Source organism: Bombina bombina, unplaced genomic scaffold (genome assembly GCF_027579735.1).
Source record: "Bombina bombina isolate aBomBom1 unplaced genomic scaffold, aBomBom1.pri scaffold_398, whole genome shotgun sequence".
Lineage (NCBI taxonomy): Eukaryota > Metazoa > Chordata > Amphibia > Anura > Bombinatoridae > Bombina > Bombina bombina.
Genome location: NW_026512801.1, coordinates 50851 through 64041, shown reverse-complemented (window position 1 = coordinate 64041; position 13191 = coordinate 50851). Strand labels below are relative to the sequence as shown.

Below are 13191 nucleotides of genomic sequence, written 5' to 3'. Positions count from 1 at the left end.
GTTAAAGGATTTAAAGTGTGCTCATTCCAATTACAGGGCCTCGAAAGAGTCCTGTATTGTTATTTTTCGTCACTACCTCCCCGAGTCGGGAGTGGGTAATTTGCGCGCCTGCTGCCTTCCTTGGATGTGGTAGTCGTTTCTTTGTAAAGCATTGGCAGTATAAGGCATTATAGTTAATCTATGCCAGAAAATGCCCCTGGTGTACATTATTTTTATTTGCTCTGGGGAGTGTACCTTGCAAGCAAAGCTGCATATTGTTCTTCAGAAGTTTTACAGCTACACCCCTCAGTGGAGCTGGGAGCAGACTATTTTAAATGGACACAAGTAAAAAAAATGTATACACTCACTTTGTAAAGTGACATTAAACACTAAATATATTTTATAAGCATAGTATCAAGGTTACCCCACCCCCCTCACTCACTGTTTAAAGGGACATTAAACACTAAATATATTTTATAAGCATATTATTGAGGTTATCCCCCTTCCCATCCTACTGATAGTCATGGGTGCCGCCATGTTGAAATTTTCCTTTTATTGCATTCCAGTGCTGACCTGTTTGCACGTGTGCAGTAACTCTCCTTCAGATACCTGCAATATAATCTAGGTTCCAACATGACAGCACCCATAATTTGATTAAGGTGCATGAAATGTATTTAATGTTTAATATCCTTTTAAGGCTGCAGTTTCTACTGAGCATATTAAAGAGTATGTGATTGGCCGATGGCTGTCACATGATACAGGGAGTCGGCAAATTAATCTACTGCTTATTTAAATTCGGAGTGCTATTGTGTTGTCTTTTTATTGTGCACTTGTTAAAAATATTTATTTTTGGTTAGTAGTAGCAACCCTACAAAACAGAGGACCCTGGTGCAAACATTCGTTTTGCCCCCCTCCAAAGCTAACTCAGTAGTAAACAATAGTAATGATATAAATGCTGCTCTGTATAATGATATTGATGAAAGATAGAAAGATAGATATCTGCAACCTTTACTAATAAAAGCATTCCCTGCATTAGAATTGTACACATTCTGCACACACCTAAGTATAGATTGGCTGCTATAGGACCCCTCCAGCACTTGGGCCCTGCTGCCACTGCACCTGCTGCACCATTGGTAGTTAAAGTGAATGTAAACTTGAGCATAATTGCTCAAGTCATAGGAAAGAATTTAAAAAATGAATGAGACTTTTATTCATCAGATGTGTAGGATATACTTATCTTCTGAGATTTTCACCTTGTAATGCCAGAATGGTCAGCGCCATTCCTCCGCCCGCCATATTTGTTAATTGATTGACAGAGGACTCATCTGCAATCCACTAATTGTTGTTGGGGGGGGGAACAACAATTAGTGGATTGCAGATGAGTCATCTGTCAATCAATTATCGAATATGGCGGGCAGGGGATCAGCGCTAGGGATGGGCGAATGTTTGCAAAAATTCGAAATTTAAAACTAATTTTGATACATTCGTTAGTTTGAATCAAATTTTGAATGTTTATATAACATTCTATTTTCGAATTTTCATTTTTCGAATTTTTCAATAAAATTCAAAAATATTTGTTCGAATAATAGAATGTTTAGCTATCCATTCATACAATTTCGAAATGTAATATTCGAATTCGAATGTGACATTCAAATGCGAAATAGTATTTCTAGTCTACAACTGTGTTTAATAAATGTAATATTCGAATGCTACATTCGAATGTCACATTCGAATTTGAAATAGTATTTCTAGTCTAATACTGTGTTTTATAAATGTAATATTCAAATTCAAATGTGATATTCGATTTGAATGTGATATTCGATTCGAATGTGACATTCAAATTCGAAATAGTGTTTCTAGTCTACAATTGTGTTTTATAAATGTAATATTCGAATTTGAAAGTGACATTCGAATTCGAATGTGACATTCGGATTCGAATGTGACATTCGGATTCGAATGTGACATTCGGATTCGAATGTGACATTCGAAAACTGTAAATAAGATTCGAAAATCAATTTTTTAAAAATATTCGTTCTTATCAACATTCTATTATCTAAATCGAATTTCTACAATAACATTCGTTCTAACCTTCGAATTCGAATATAAACACATTCGCCCATCCCTAATCAGCGCTTATCATTCTGACATTACAAGGTGAAAATCTCAGAAGATAAGTATAACCTACACATCTGATACATGAAAGGCTCATTCATTTTTTAAAGGGACAGTCTACACCAGAATTGTTTTTCTTTTAAAAGATAGATAATCCCTTTATTACCCATTCCCTAGTCTTGCATAACCAACACTGTTATATTAATACATTTTTACCTCTATGATTATCTTGTTTCTAAGCCTCTGCAAACTGCCCCCTTATTTCAGTTTTTGTGATAGACTTGCATTTTAGCTAATCAGTGCTGGCTTCTAGCAACTCCAGATGTGTGAGTCCAGTGTTATCTATATGACACATGTGAACAAACACCCTCTAGTGGTGAAAAACTGTGAAAATGCCCTGAGACAAGAGGCGGCCTTCAAAGGCTTAGAAATTAGCATATGAACCTCCTAGGTTTAGCTTTCAACTAAGAATACAAAGAGAACAAAGCAAAATTGGTGATAAAAGTAAATTGGAAAATTGTTTAAAATGTCATGCCCTATCTGAATCGTGAAAGTTTATTTTGGACGAGACTGTCCCTTTAAAATTCTTTCCTATGACTTGAGCGACCATGCTCAAGTTTACATTCACTTTAAGAACCTGTTTCTTAGTGTTGTTGACTTATCTATTGTCATGCAAATAATTAATTACAATTTGGCCTGTTTAGTGGTGCTTTTGGACATGAGCTGAATAATACATGTTTTTTTAAATAAAATTTCTTAGAACAGATTTAAATGTAAAAAAAAGACTGAAATAATGTAAAACAGCTATAAATAAGCATGTCATAAATGCCAATATATTTAATTGATTTTGAAGAAAATTGTTACGCAGATAGTTTAGTGTTAAAGCTTTGGCTTGCCAGAAAATATGCCCATGTAGTTTAAATGAATTAGATTTTGTTCCACTAGAATTATGCCTTAAAGGTTTTTATATCAAAGTTAAAGGGACACTAAACCCCAAAAAACTCTCATGATTCAAGTAGAGAATACAATTTTAAACAACATTCCAATTTACTTGTATTATCTAATTTGCTTCATTCCTTAGATATCCTTTGTAGAAGAAATAGCAATTCACATGTGTGAGCCAATCACACGAGGCATCTATGTGCAGCAACCAATCAGCAGCCACTGAGCCTATCTAGATATGCTTTTCAGCAAAGTATATCAAGAGAATTAAGCAAAATAGATAATAGAAGTAAACTAGAAAGTTGTTTAAAATTGTACTCTCTTTCTAAATCATGAAAGAAAAAATTTGGGTTTCATGTCCCTTTAAAACACTAAAAGAAAAATCATATAAAGCAATCGCAATCTAAATCTTAAAATTACATTTTAACTTATGCAAAGAAAAACTTCTTAAGAAATTGGTGTATTACTGTATTTTCCCCCAAAATACCTGCTGCATTAGAATGCAGAGCTCTTACATATGTTATTTATTCTTACAATGAAAGACTATATCAAGAATTAATTAATAATTAATAAACCTTCCACACAGGGAAAATGTGTATTAATATATTTGTCATTATACAAAGCAAAATTTTAAAACACATTTGTAAAATAAATTATTTCCCCTTTTTAACAAACATGTTGTTGCATTTGTTCATATGTTTAAAAATGAGATAAAACAACAGTGAACTTCAGAAATACACACGTCCTTTAGCCTTCCAAGCCTGCTGAGCAGTGTGGTTTCCATAGCAACAGTAAACACCTCTCACACACCAAATGCCACAGCTCCAAAACTGAGAATCAACGATCCAGGCTGATCCCTACTTTAGCTTCCACTTTTATTTTCTTACCTGTGCACATGGTAGGTCTCCAGCATGCCCAGGGCAGAGCTGGGTCTCACCTTTTTCTTCACAGACATGACTTAAATATAATTTGGGAGCAGGAATTATCTCAGTGGATTAAGCAGGTGCTGAATAGCTCTTAACTATTTAAATCCCTGTTGTTGGGCAAGATCAGAAGAAAGTACATAAAGGCGTGTGCAGGTTTATAATATCTTGAGATAAGTTACTAAGACTAAAATCCCACTCATAAGCAACAGCCTGTCGTCTCACTGTCTTCCTTGAAGCCTCCCTGCTTTTGGTTGTGTGTTTTCTCAGCTAAGGTTACTCCTGATTATCCCGCCTCTAGAGAACACAATGGTATCTACACAGGAGATGATTACTGCACACATGCTACTTGTGATGTAACAATACATAAAAGCTTAGCTGATATTTTATTTCCTTTTCCGAAATAACTTTCAATGTTTAACTAGTAAAATATTAAAGTTAAAGGGACAGTCAACATCAAAATTGTTATTGTTTAAAAAGATAGATAATGCCTTTACTTCCCATTCCCCAGCTTTGCAGTGTTTGCACAACCAACATTGTTATATTAATATACTTTATAACATTTAAACCTTTCAATGTCTGCCTGTTTCTAAACCACTACAGACAGCCTCTTATCACATGCTTTTTTGTTAGCTTTTCATAACAAGAGACTGCTAGTGCATGTGAGCCATATAGATAAAAAAAAAAATTCTCATGCCCGTGGAGTTGTGGCTGATACTGCACTAATTGGCTAAAATGCAAGTCAATAGATAATAAATACTCATGTGATCAGGGGGCTGTCAAATGAGACTTAGATACAAGGTAATCACACAGAGGTGAAAAGTATATTAAAATAACCATGTTGGCTGGGCAAAACTGGGAATGGGTAATAAAGGGATTATCTTTCTTTTTAAACAATACAAATTTTGGAGTTGACTGTCCCTTTAAAGAGACATTACAGCTAAAATTGGAATTCACACAGGCACATTTCAGTTTTGAATATAAACATTTTTGCAATATAATTGTAGTAGGAAAAATGCTTCTAGTGCCAGGGCCGCCGCTAGAAATTTTGGGGCCCCTGACTTAACCATTGATCAGGGCCCCCCCTTTCCTTTGACATGTGCAATTTTTGACCAAGTGACTAAAACGTATATGCACTTTATTCTTAATTGTCTATTTAAACTTGGAAATGTTGTAAAGGTAGTAACATACACACACACACACACAGGCACACTCATACACTGAAACACACAAACACACTCACACATAAGGATTCACATATAGACACTCTAGCAGACACGCAAAGAAACCCACTCAGACACAGAAACCCAAACAGACACTTATCACTTGTTTACATTGACCTGACAGGTAATGAGGTAAACTACAGTTTTGTAAAAAAAGGAGATTTAGAAAACAAAATATGGAGTTCTGATTATCTTTTTGTAAAGGAAGATGACAACTAAATTATGACAACAGCATGCAGTGGCTGAAAGGAAGGGCCCTGAACTGCCTAAACAATAATTAAGGTTAAATGGTGGAGTGGTTACTTCCGGAAAGGTCTTGTTAGTCTCAAAGTCTGTAGAAAGATGTGAATAATTAGTAGTAAGGTCAAAATGTCCTAAAAAGGAACAGACAATGGACACACACAAACAAACTCAAACTTGCACATACACCCAAGGAAACACCGACAGAGACAGCCTCAGAAAACACACAAAGACATATACACACATACACACACAGAGACACCCACAGAAAACACACAAAGACATACACAAACACACACACACAGACAACCACATGAAAAACACAGAAAGACATACATACACACACCCTCACTGAGACATCCACAGAAAACACACAAAGACATACACACACCCTCACAGAGACACCCACAGAAAACACAGACATACATACATACATACACACACACAAACACCCTCACAGAAACACCCATAGAAAAAGCTCAAAGACATATGCACACACCCGCACAGACATCCACAGAAAATGCACAAAGACATACACACCCACCCTCACAGAGAGACCCACAGATAAAAAATACATACACATAGAGACACAAACCAAAGCACAAAGACATAAACACATACACCCACAGAAACACTCACAGGAGGAAACATTTATGCACCTTGCATCCCCTAAATCAACAGTGTGTGTGACATGCATGATAAAAAAAATTGTAGAAATTAAGAGATCACTTTTTAAAGAATCATATTTGTAAATGTGCAAACAAAAATAATTCTGTGAATTCAAAATTGTACATTAATGAGCTGGGTAGATGGCTAGATGAAGAAAAGTACCTTTAAAAGGTTGACATATGTTTGTTTGTTTTTTCCCAATTTTCTCCAACCAAGAGCACCACTTCAAATATAGTGTACAAAATTTCCCATCTGTCAGCTGTACTTATGGATTTTGAAAATGCTGTACTCTATATGGTCTTGGTGGGACCATAAGCTGTGGTACTCATACCATTAGATCTGGTTAAATGCAGGATTTAGGCTTGTTGGTATGTATTTCAAAACTAAGTCAGCTGTAGTGTAAACTGAACTGTTTTAAGTTAACCTGTCTCATTTCAAACACTGAGCAATCTTAGTCTGAGAGTATAAAATTTTATGCAGATGTAAAAATCTTAGATAAAATGCCTCCTTGCATCTGGAAAGTCCTTGCATAAAGGGGCAGTAAACTGGAATGTAATATATATATATATATATATATATATATATATATATATATATATATATATATATATATAAAATGTATATCTGACAAAAGGGCATCTACCATTTGTGTATTGAGGAGGAAACATTTCTGCATGGTTTTAAATATAGAATTTCTACAGCATTGTCAAATAATCATAAATACACTGCTGCTAAAAAAATGTGTTTTTATGGACCCCTAGCCCCACCATACAACTACTACCACACTGAAGTTACAATCCAAAATTTCACAAAGAAATAAAAAACATTTGCTAAGTAAGTCCTACTTCATTTTCAAATGAAAGTGATCTGCCATCTGACTCAGGCACACACTGTACAAAGTGCCAAGTCTGTCTCACACTGAGCATAGTGGTTTAGTGCACACTAAGAAATCCTCTCAAATGCTAATACTTTACTCCTTGTAATAACATTTCCCATGCTCAATTAGCACTCTGCTTTAGTACCCACTGGTGGCTGCCAAAATTTAAAAAAAAAAAAAAAATTTTTTTTTTTTTTTTTTAGTTCTTGCCTCATGGGGCCCCCCTGGCTCATTGGGCCCCTGACAGGAGTCACCCCTGTCACCCCCTGATGGCGGCCCTGTCTAGTGCACTAACATTTTAAGCACAGCACTTGCTCAGAGAGCCGCAGAGGCATAACTAGAAACCACAGGGCCCAGGTGCAAGAATATAAGAAGGGCCCACCCCACCCCCCAAAAAAAAGTGAATTTGATACATATCTTTTTTTTTTTTTTTTTTTTTACATTTAACACAGAAAAAAATGTGAATCAGATTACATATCTACAAAAGGAGGTACCCTGTGCCCACAGTCTGTGAGATGGTTTGAACCCCCATTACTGTATATAGTGACACTGTTTAACCCACCAGTACTGTATATAGTGAGTCAGTGACACAGTCTGTAATCTGCCGGTGAGATGGCTGGCCTGACCCTACCCGCCCCAGTACTTTATAAAGTGACCACAGTAGTCTGTAACATGGTCCAGCCCCCCCCGTACTGTATATAGTGGTACTGTATAGACTGACACTGTTTACCCTCCGCCCGCCCCCATACTGTAGTAACAAGGTCTCTCTCTCTCCTGTGATGGCTCGTACAGGTATAAACTATTGCCTGGGTGATGATTACACTTGTGTCAGCTTAGCTATAGTATAACATCCTCTCTTAGGAGCCTTAACTTGCCATTTAAGTACTGAGACCCTTATAACTATAGGGGGGTGCTCAAATAATACTTGTGATTTCTTTCACTAGTTAGCTGCAAAGGTACATCCGGTTCCTCGCGCCTAAGGGGTCACCATTGTTATCTGTAGTTGCTCACTCTGTAGGTGCAATCCTGTGTGTGTCAGTGGACCACTCCACTAGCAGGTTAAGCTGTCTGGATATTCAAAGAATCCCGGCAAGAGGACAGTAGGCAAATCAAACCTGAGATGATTAGGACTCCAACCCTTTGCCAACATTGGCTGAACTGTTCTCTTTTGGGGATGACGACTTGATTTTTTTCTTTTCTTTAGGGACGCCTAAGGGAAATGAGTGTGGTGTGTGTTTCTTTGGAGTTTGTATGTGTTGTATGCAAGTCTGAATGAGGATTGGCTTGGTACCTTTCACATCACTGTTCTGTTTAGACATATGGTATCATTAAATATTGCATAATTTTATTTTTTGGTGTTCTGAGTATTTTTTTATTTTATATGATTTTGGGTATGTAGGCAATACCTTACTCGTGCACCCTTGATATACTGTATGTTGCAGTCGCTATGCATGACAATAGATTAATTTTGAAACAACAGACGTAGTGCTGTTACCTTTTGTTAATTTTGACATTATTTAGATGGTTCCTATCTTATCAATCTCATTGGTTACACTCTCACAGAGCACCTAACCATCCTGGATATTGCTAAATTGTTACAGGTTGGAGCTCTGCCCTGTTGTCTCTCCTGCTTCCCCTTCAGGGTAAAAGTTCTGGTTTCATAGGGAAACCAGGGAGTGCCCCAACTCCACAAAAGATCTGCACCACCCACAAAACACAAACGGGCCACCACCCATACATTCCCCTCACCTCCAGTCCCAGAAAGCTTCCGGTAAATTTGGGGAGGTATATTCTCAGTTTATGTGCAGTCTTATTTATTACAAAGCTTCTAGATAGATATGTGCATTACATTCCGGGAGGTAGAAATACATTTAAATTATCTACCACTGGAGAGGTATTTGAGATCACAACTCATTTCACTTGTGACTCGACCTTTGTTGTCTACCTCCTTAAATGTATTTGTGGGATCCAATATATTGGCAGATGCTCCAGACCAATAAGAAAAATATGGGATGAGCCTCTTAGGCATTCCATGTGTAACCACTTGTTTGAGATTTTGCCCATTGAACAGGTCCCTAAATCATGGGGCGTGATCAGTTTTTTACATTTGAGATCTTTTGGATCTGGAAGATGAAAACGTTAGTTCCTTTTGGTTTAAATGAACATATAGACATGGCTGTTCTTAACTCTTAATGTATCTTCAATATTATTTTTGTGCCAAGGAATAATATAGTAAGTCCTTCTCACGTTTTTAAAGAGGTAATTTATCCATATCATTTTTGACACTTACTGATAGTCCATTCATCACGTAATGGTTATCAGTTATTATTATATATTAGAGAGGTTGTGGTTCACTGGCCACTTTTAGAGTGGTATGTCATGGATATAATGGTTGTGTTTTTACAAAATTTACGTTTTTACATTCATAATCTTACATTATGGGTGGTTAAATATTAATACATTATTTACCGCTGTATACATCTATCATGTTTATAAGAGGAGTGCACAATTATAACCCTAAACACATTTATGTAGTAATATTTTCACTATATTATGTCTATATGCTTAGGGCCATTTAAATATATATATATACAGTATATACAGTATCTCACAAAAGTGAGTACATCCCTCTCATTTTTGTAAATAGTTCATTATATCTTTTCATGTGACAACACTGAAGAAATTACACTTTGCTACAATGTAAAGTAGTGAGTGTACAGCCTGTATAACAGTGTAAATTTGCTGTACCTTCAAAATAACTCAACAGACAGCCATTAATGTCTAAACCGTTGGCAACAAAAGTGAGTACACCCCTAAGTGAAAATGTCCAAATTGGGCCCAATTAGCCATTTTCCCTCCCGGTGTCATGTGACTCATTAGTGTTGCAAGGTCTCAGGTGGGAATAGGGAGCAGGTGTGTTAAATTTGATGTTATCGCTCTCATACTGGTCACTGGAAGGTCAACATGGCACCTCATGGCAAAGAACTCTCTGAGGATCTGAAAAAAAGAATTGTTGTTCTAAGCTATAAGAAGATTGCCAAGACCCTAAAACTGAGCTGCAGCATGGTGGGCAAGATCATACAGCGGTTTCACAGGACAGGTTCCACTCAGAACAGGCCTCACCATGGTCGACCAAAGAAGTTAAGTGCACATGCTCAGCGTCATATCCAGAGGTTGTCTTTGGGAAATATACGTATGAGTGCTGCCAGCATTGCTGCAGAAGTTGAAGGGGTGGGGGGTCAGCCTGTCAGCGCTCAGACCATACGCTGCACACTGCATCATATTGGTCTGCATGGCTGCCGTCCCAGAAGGAAGCCTCTTCTAAAGATGATGCACAAGAAAGCCTGCAAACAGTTTGCGGAAGACAAGCAGACTAAGAACATGGATTACTGGAACCATGTCCTGTGGTCCGATGAGACCAAGATAAACTTATTTAGTGCAGATGGTGTCAAGCATGTGTGGCAGCAGCCAGATGAGGAGTACAAAGACAAGAGTGTCTTGACTACAGTCAAGCATGGTGGTGGGAGTGTCATGGTCTGGGCCTGCATGAGTGTTGCCATCACTGGGAAACTACAGTTCATTGAGGGAACCATGAATGCCAACATGTACTGGGACATACTGAAGCAGAGCATGATCCCCTTGCTTCGGAGACTGGGCTGCAGGGCATTATTCCAACATGATAACGACCCCAAACACACCTCCAAGACGACCACTGCCTTGCTAAAGAAGCTGAGGTTAAAGGTGAATAGGTGATGGACTGGCCAAGCATGACTCCAGCCCTGAACCCTATTGAGCATCTGTGGAGAATCCTCAAACAGAATTTGAATTTCTCATTATTCTCAGACGGTATCATGTGTCCCAGCAGCAGGAGCCTCCAGGATTCTATTTAAACATGGTTCCCAGACTCCCCCATTCCTAGGGGGCCCTGTTTGTACTGGGACTTCTAGTGAATTTCTTAGCAGCCAGGGGGTCTGCATGCTGAGACCACCCAGGGGAGAGTGAAGGGTTAAAACAGGCTCTCTGCAGGGAATAGATCTAGGAGAGCTGGTAACAATTCTGTCCTGCTTGTACTCAGGTGGAATTCAGTCCTGCTTCACCACAGATACATATTTTATTTCTTCGTGCTGATGCCCAGTACATGAAAAGTGCTGCCCATGCTGTATAGATCATTGATGGGCTGCAGAGGGGGATATCCAGTGAGGGAGGGATTATAAAAAACTGCCCTGACTAGTTAATTGGTGTCTGTAATAAAGAATAGTACAGGGCAGCACTTTTCGTGTACTGCCCTTCGCTGCCACTTCTGCTGGAAGCTATTCCCCCATGCATCCACTTCCCTCTCAGTAAAGAGAGTGTTTTTTTAATTTTTTTTTAAATTGAAATGTACCTTGGTGTCCTTCACTAAGGTCTGTTCCTTGGAAAATGTCTGCCACAGCCTTGGTCCGTGCCTATCCCTGGTAGCCTATTCCTATCTGGTAGCTGTGTTTGGTATGTTTTGCGGAGCCCACACTCTGCATTCTGATTCCTTACTGTTACAAGTGGTTCTCCCACCTCCCATTGAGGGATCCTGCAAATGATCAAGAAACATGTTCGTAGTGGACATATTGATCAACTCGAGGCATTGCAGACATCGTTTACCAGAGGAAACAGCTAGCTGGACGGCTTCAAAAGGTCCAGACTGTGAAAATTGCACTATTCTAGTGCCACTTAAATTGTGAGTACCTTTGCTGCATTTGTTAGATCTTAAAGGGACAGTCAATTTAAAAAATGTTATTGTTTAAAAAGATAGGTAATCCCTTTATTACCCATACCCCAGTTTTGCACAGCCAACATGGTTATATTATATACTTTATACCTCTGTGATTACCTTGTATCTAAGCCTATTTTGACAGCCCCCTGATCATATGACTTTTTATTTTTTATCTATTGACTTGCATTTTAGCTATGTTGTGCACAACCCACGGGTGTGAGCACAATGTTATCTATATGGCCCGCATGAACTAGCAGTCTCCTGTTGTGAAAAGCAAATAAAAAAGCATGCTGTTTGTAGTGGCTTAAAAACAGACATAAATTTAGAGGTTTAAATGTTATAAAGTATATTAATATAACAATGATGGTTGTGCAAAGCTGGGGAATGGGTAATAAAGGCGTTATCTAACTTTTTAAACAATAACAATTTTAGTGTTGACTGTCCCTTTAAGAAAAACAATATTACACCATTGGGGCACCATCTTTCTTATTTGTTGTTTTAGTGACACTAAGAGCTGTGCAAATCCAAATTTTAGTGTGTTGCACTTTCACTATAATTAGGCTCCAAAAAGAGCCAAATACCGCAAGCTGCTGAATGCACGAATCTACTTCCAGATATACAGACTAGGTTTACCATAGCGTTTAAAGGTATATAAAAGTGCAAAAATGCTCTAATATGAGAGCATTTTACTGTGTGTATATAGTTGTGTGTTTAATCCCTGCAAAAAGATTACACACAGTTAAAGTCGGTTCCAGAGAAGCAATGCAATACTGGGAGCTAGCTGAACACATCTGGCGAGGTAATGACAAAAGACAAATGTGTGTAGGCACCAATTACCAGCTAGCTCCCAGTAGTGTAGGATATGTGCATACATATTCCTTTTCAACAAAAGATAACAAAAAGAATAAATTCAATATGAAAATAGAAGTGAAATAAAAAGTTTCTTAAAATTGCATGCTCTATGGAATCATGCAAGTTTAATTTTAATTGTCATATCCCTTTAAGAGTGCCAGAAGCTACTGCAATTTAATAGCTCCATGTAAAGGTTGCTTGTATAACATTACTACACACACACACTACTGCCATCTAGTGCTCAAGACGAACTCACTCCTGAGCCTACTGCAGTATGCCCTCATGGAAATGGGCTACATAGTTACATTTTAACAAAGGATACCAAGAAATATTGGTACATTTGATTACGTTTTTTTATTTCCTAAATTAATTGAAACCCCACATTTTTCTTTCATGATTCATATAAAGAATGTGATTTTAAACAACTTTCCAATTTTCTTCTATTATCAAATTTGCGTCATTCTCTTTGTATCCTTTTCTGATGGAGCAGCAATGCATTACTGGGAGCTAGCTGAACATACCTGGTTAGCCAATGACAAGGCATATACAGTATGTGCAACCACCAATCAGCAGCTAGCTCCCAGTAATGCATTGCTTCTCAGCCTACCTAGGCATGTTATTCAACAA

The 13191-nt window shown here is 37.8% G+C and overlaps 1 protein-coding gene across 1 annotated transcript in view; it reads right to left on the bottom strand.

Moving 5' to 3' along the window:
- LOC128644541 (WD repeat-containing protein on Y chromosome-like) overlaps positions 1-3988 on the bottom strand; it is a 385306-nt gene extending 381318 nt beyond the window's left edge. The window contains exon 1 of the mRNA XM_053697119.1: positions 3921-3988. Coding sequence (XP_053553094.1) covers positions 3921-3988 — 68 coding nt within the window. The remainder of the gene's footprint in view (positions 1-3920) is intronic.
- Positions 3989-13191: the final 9203 nt, after the last annotated feature.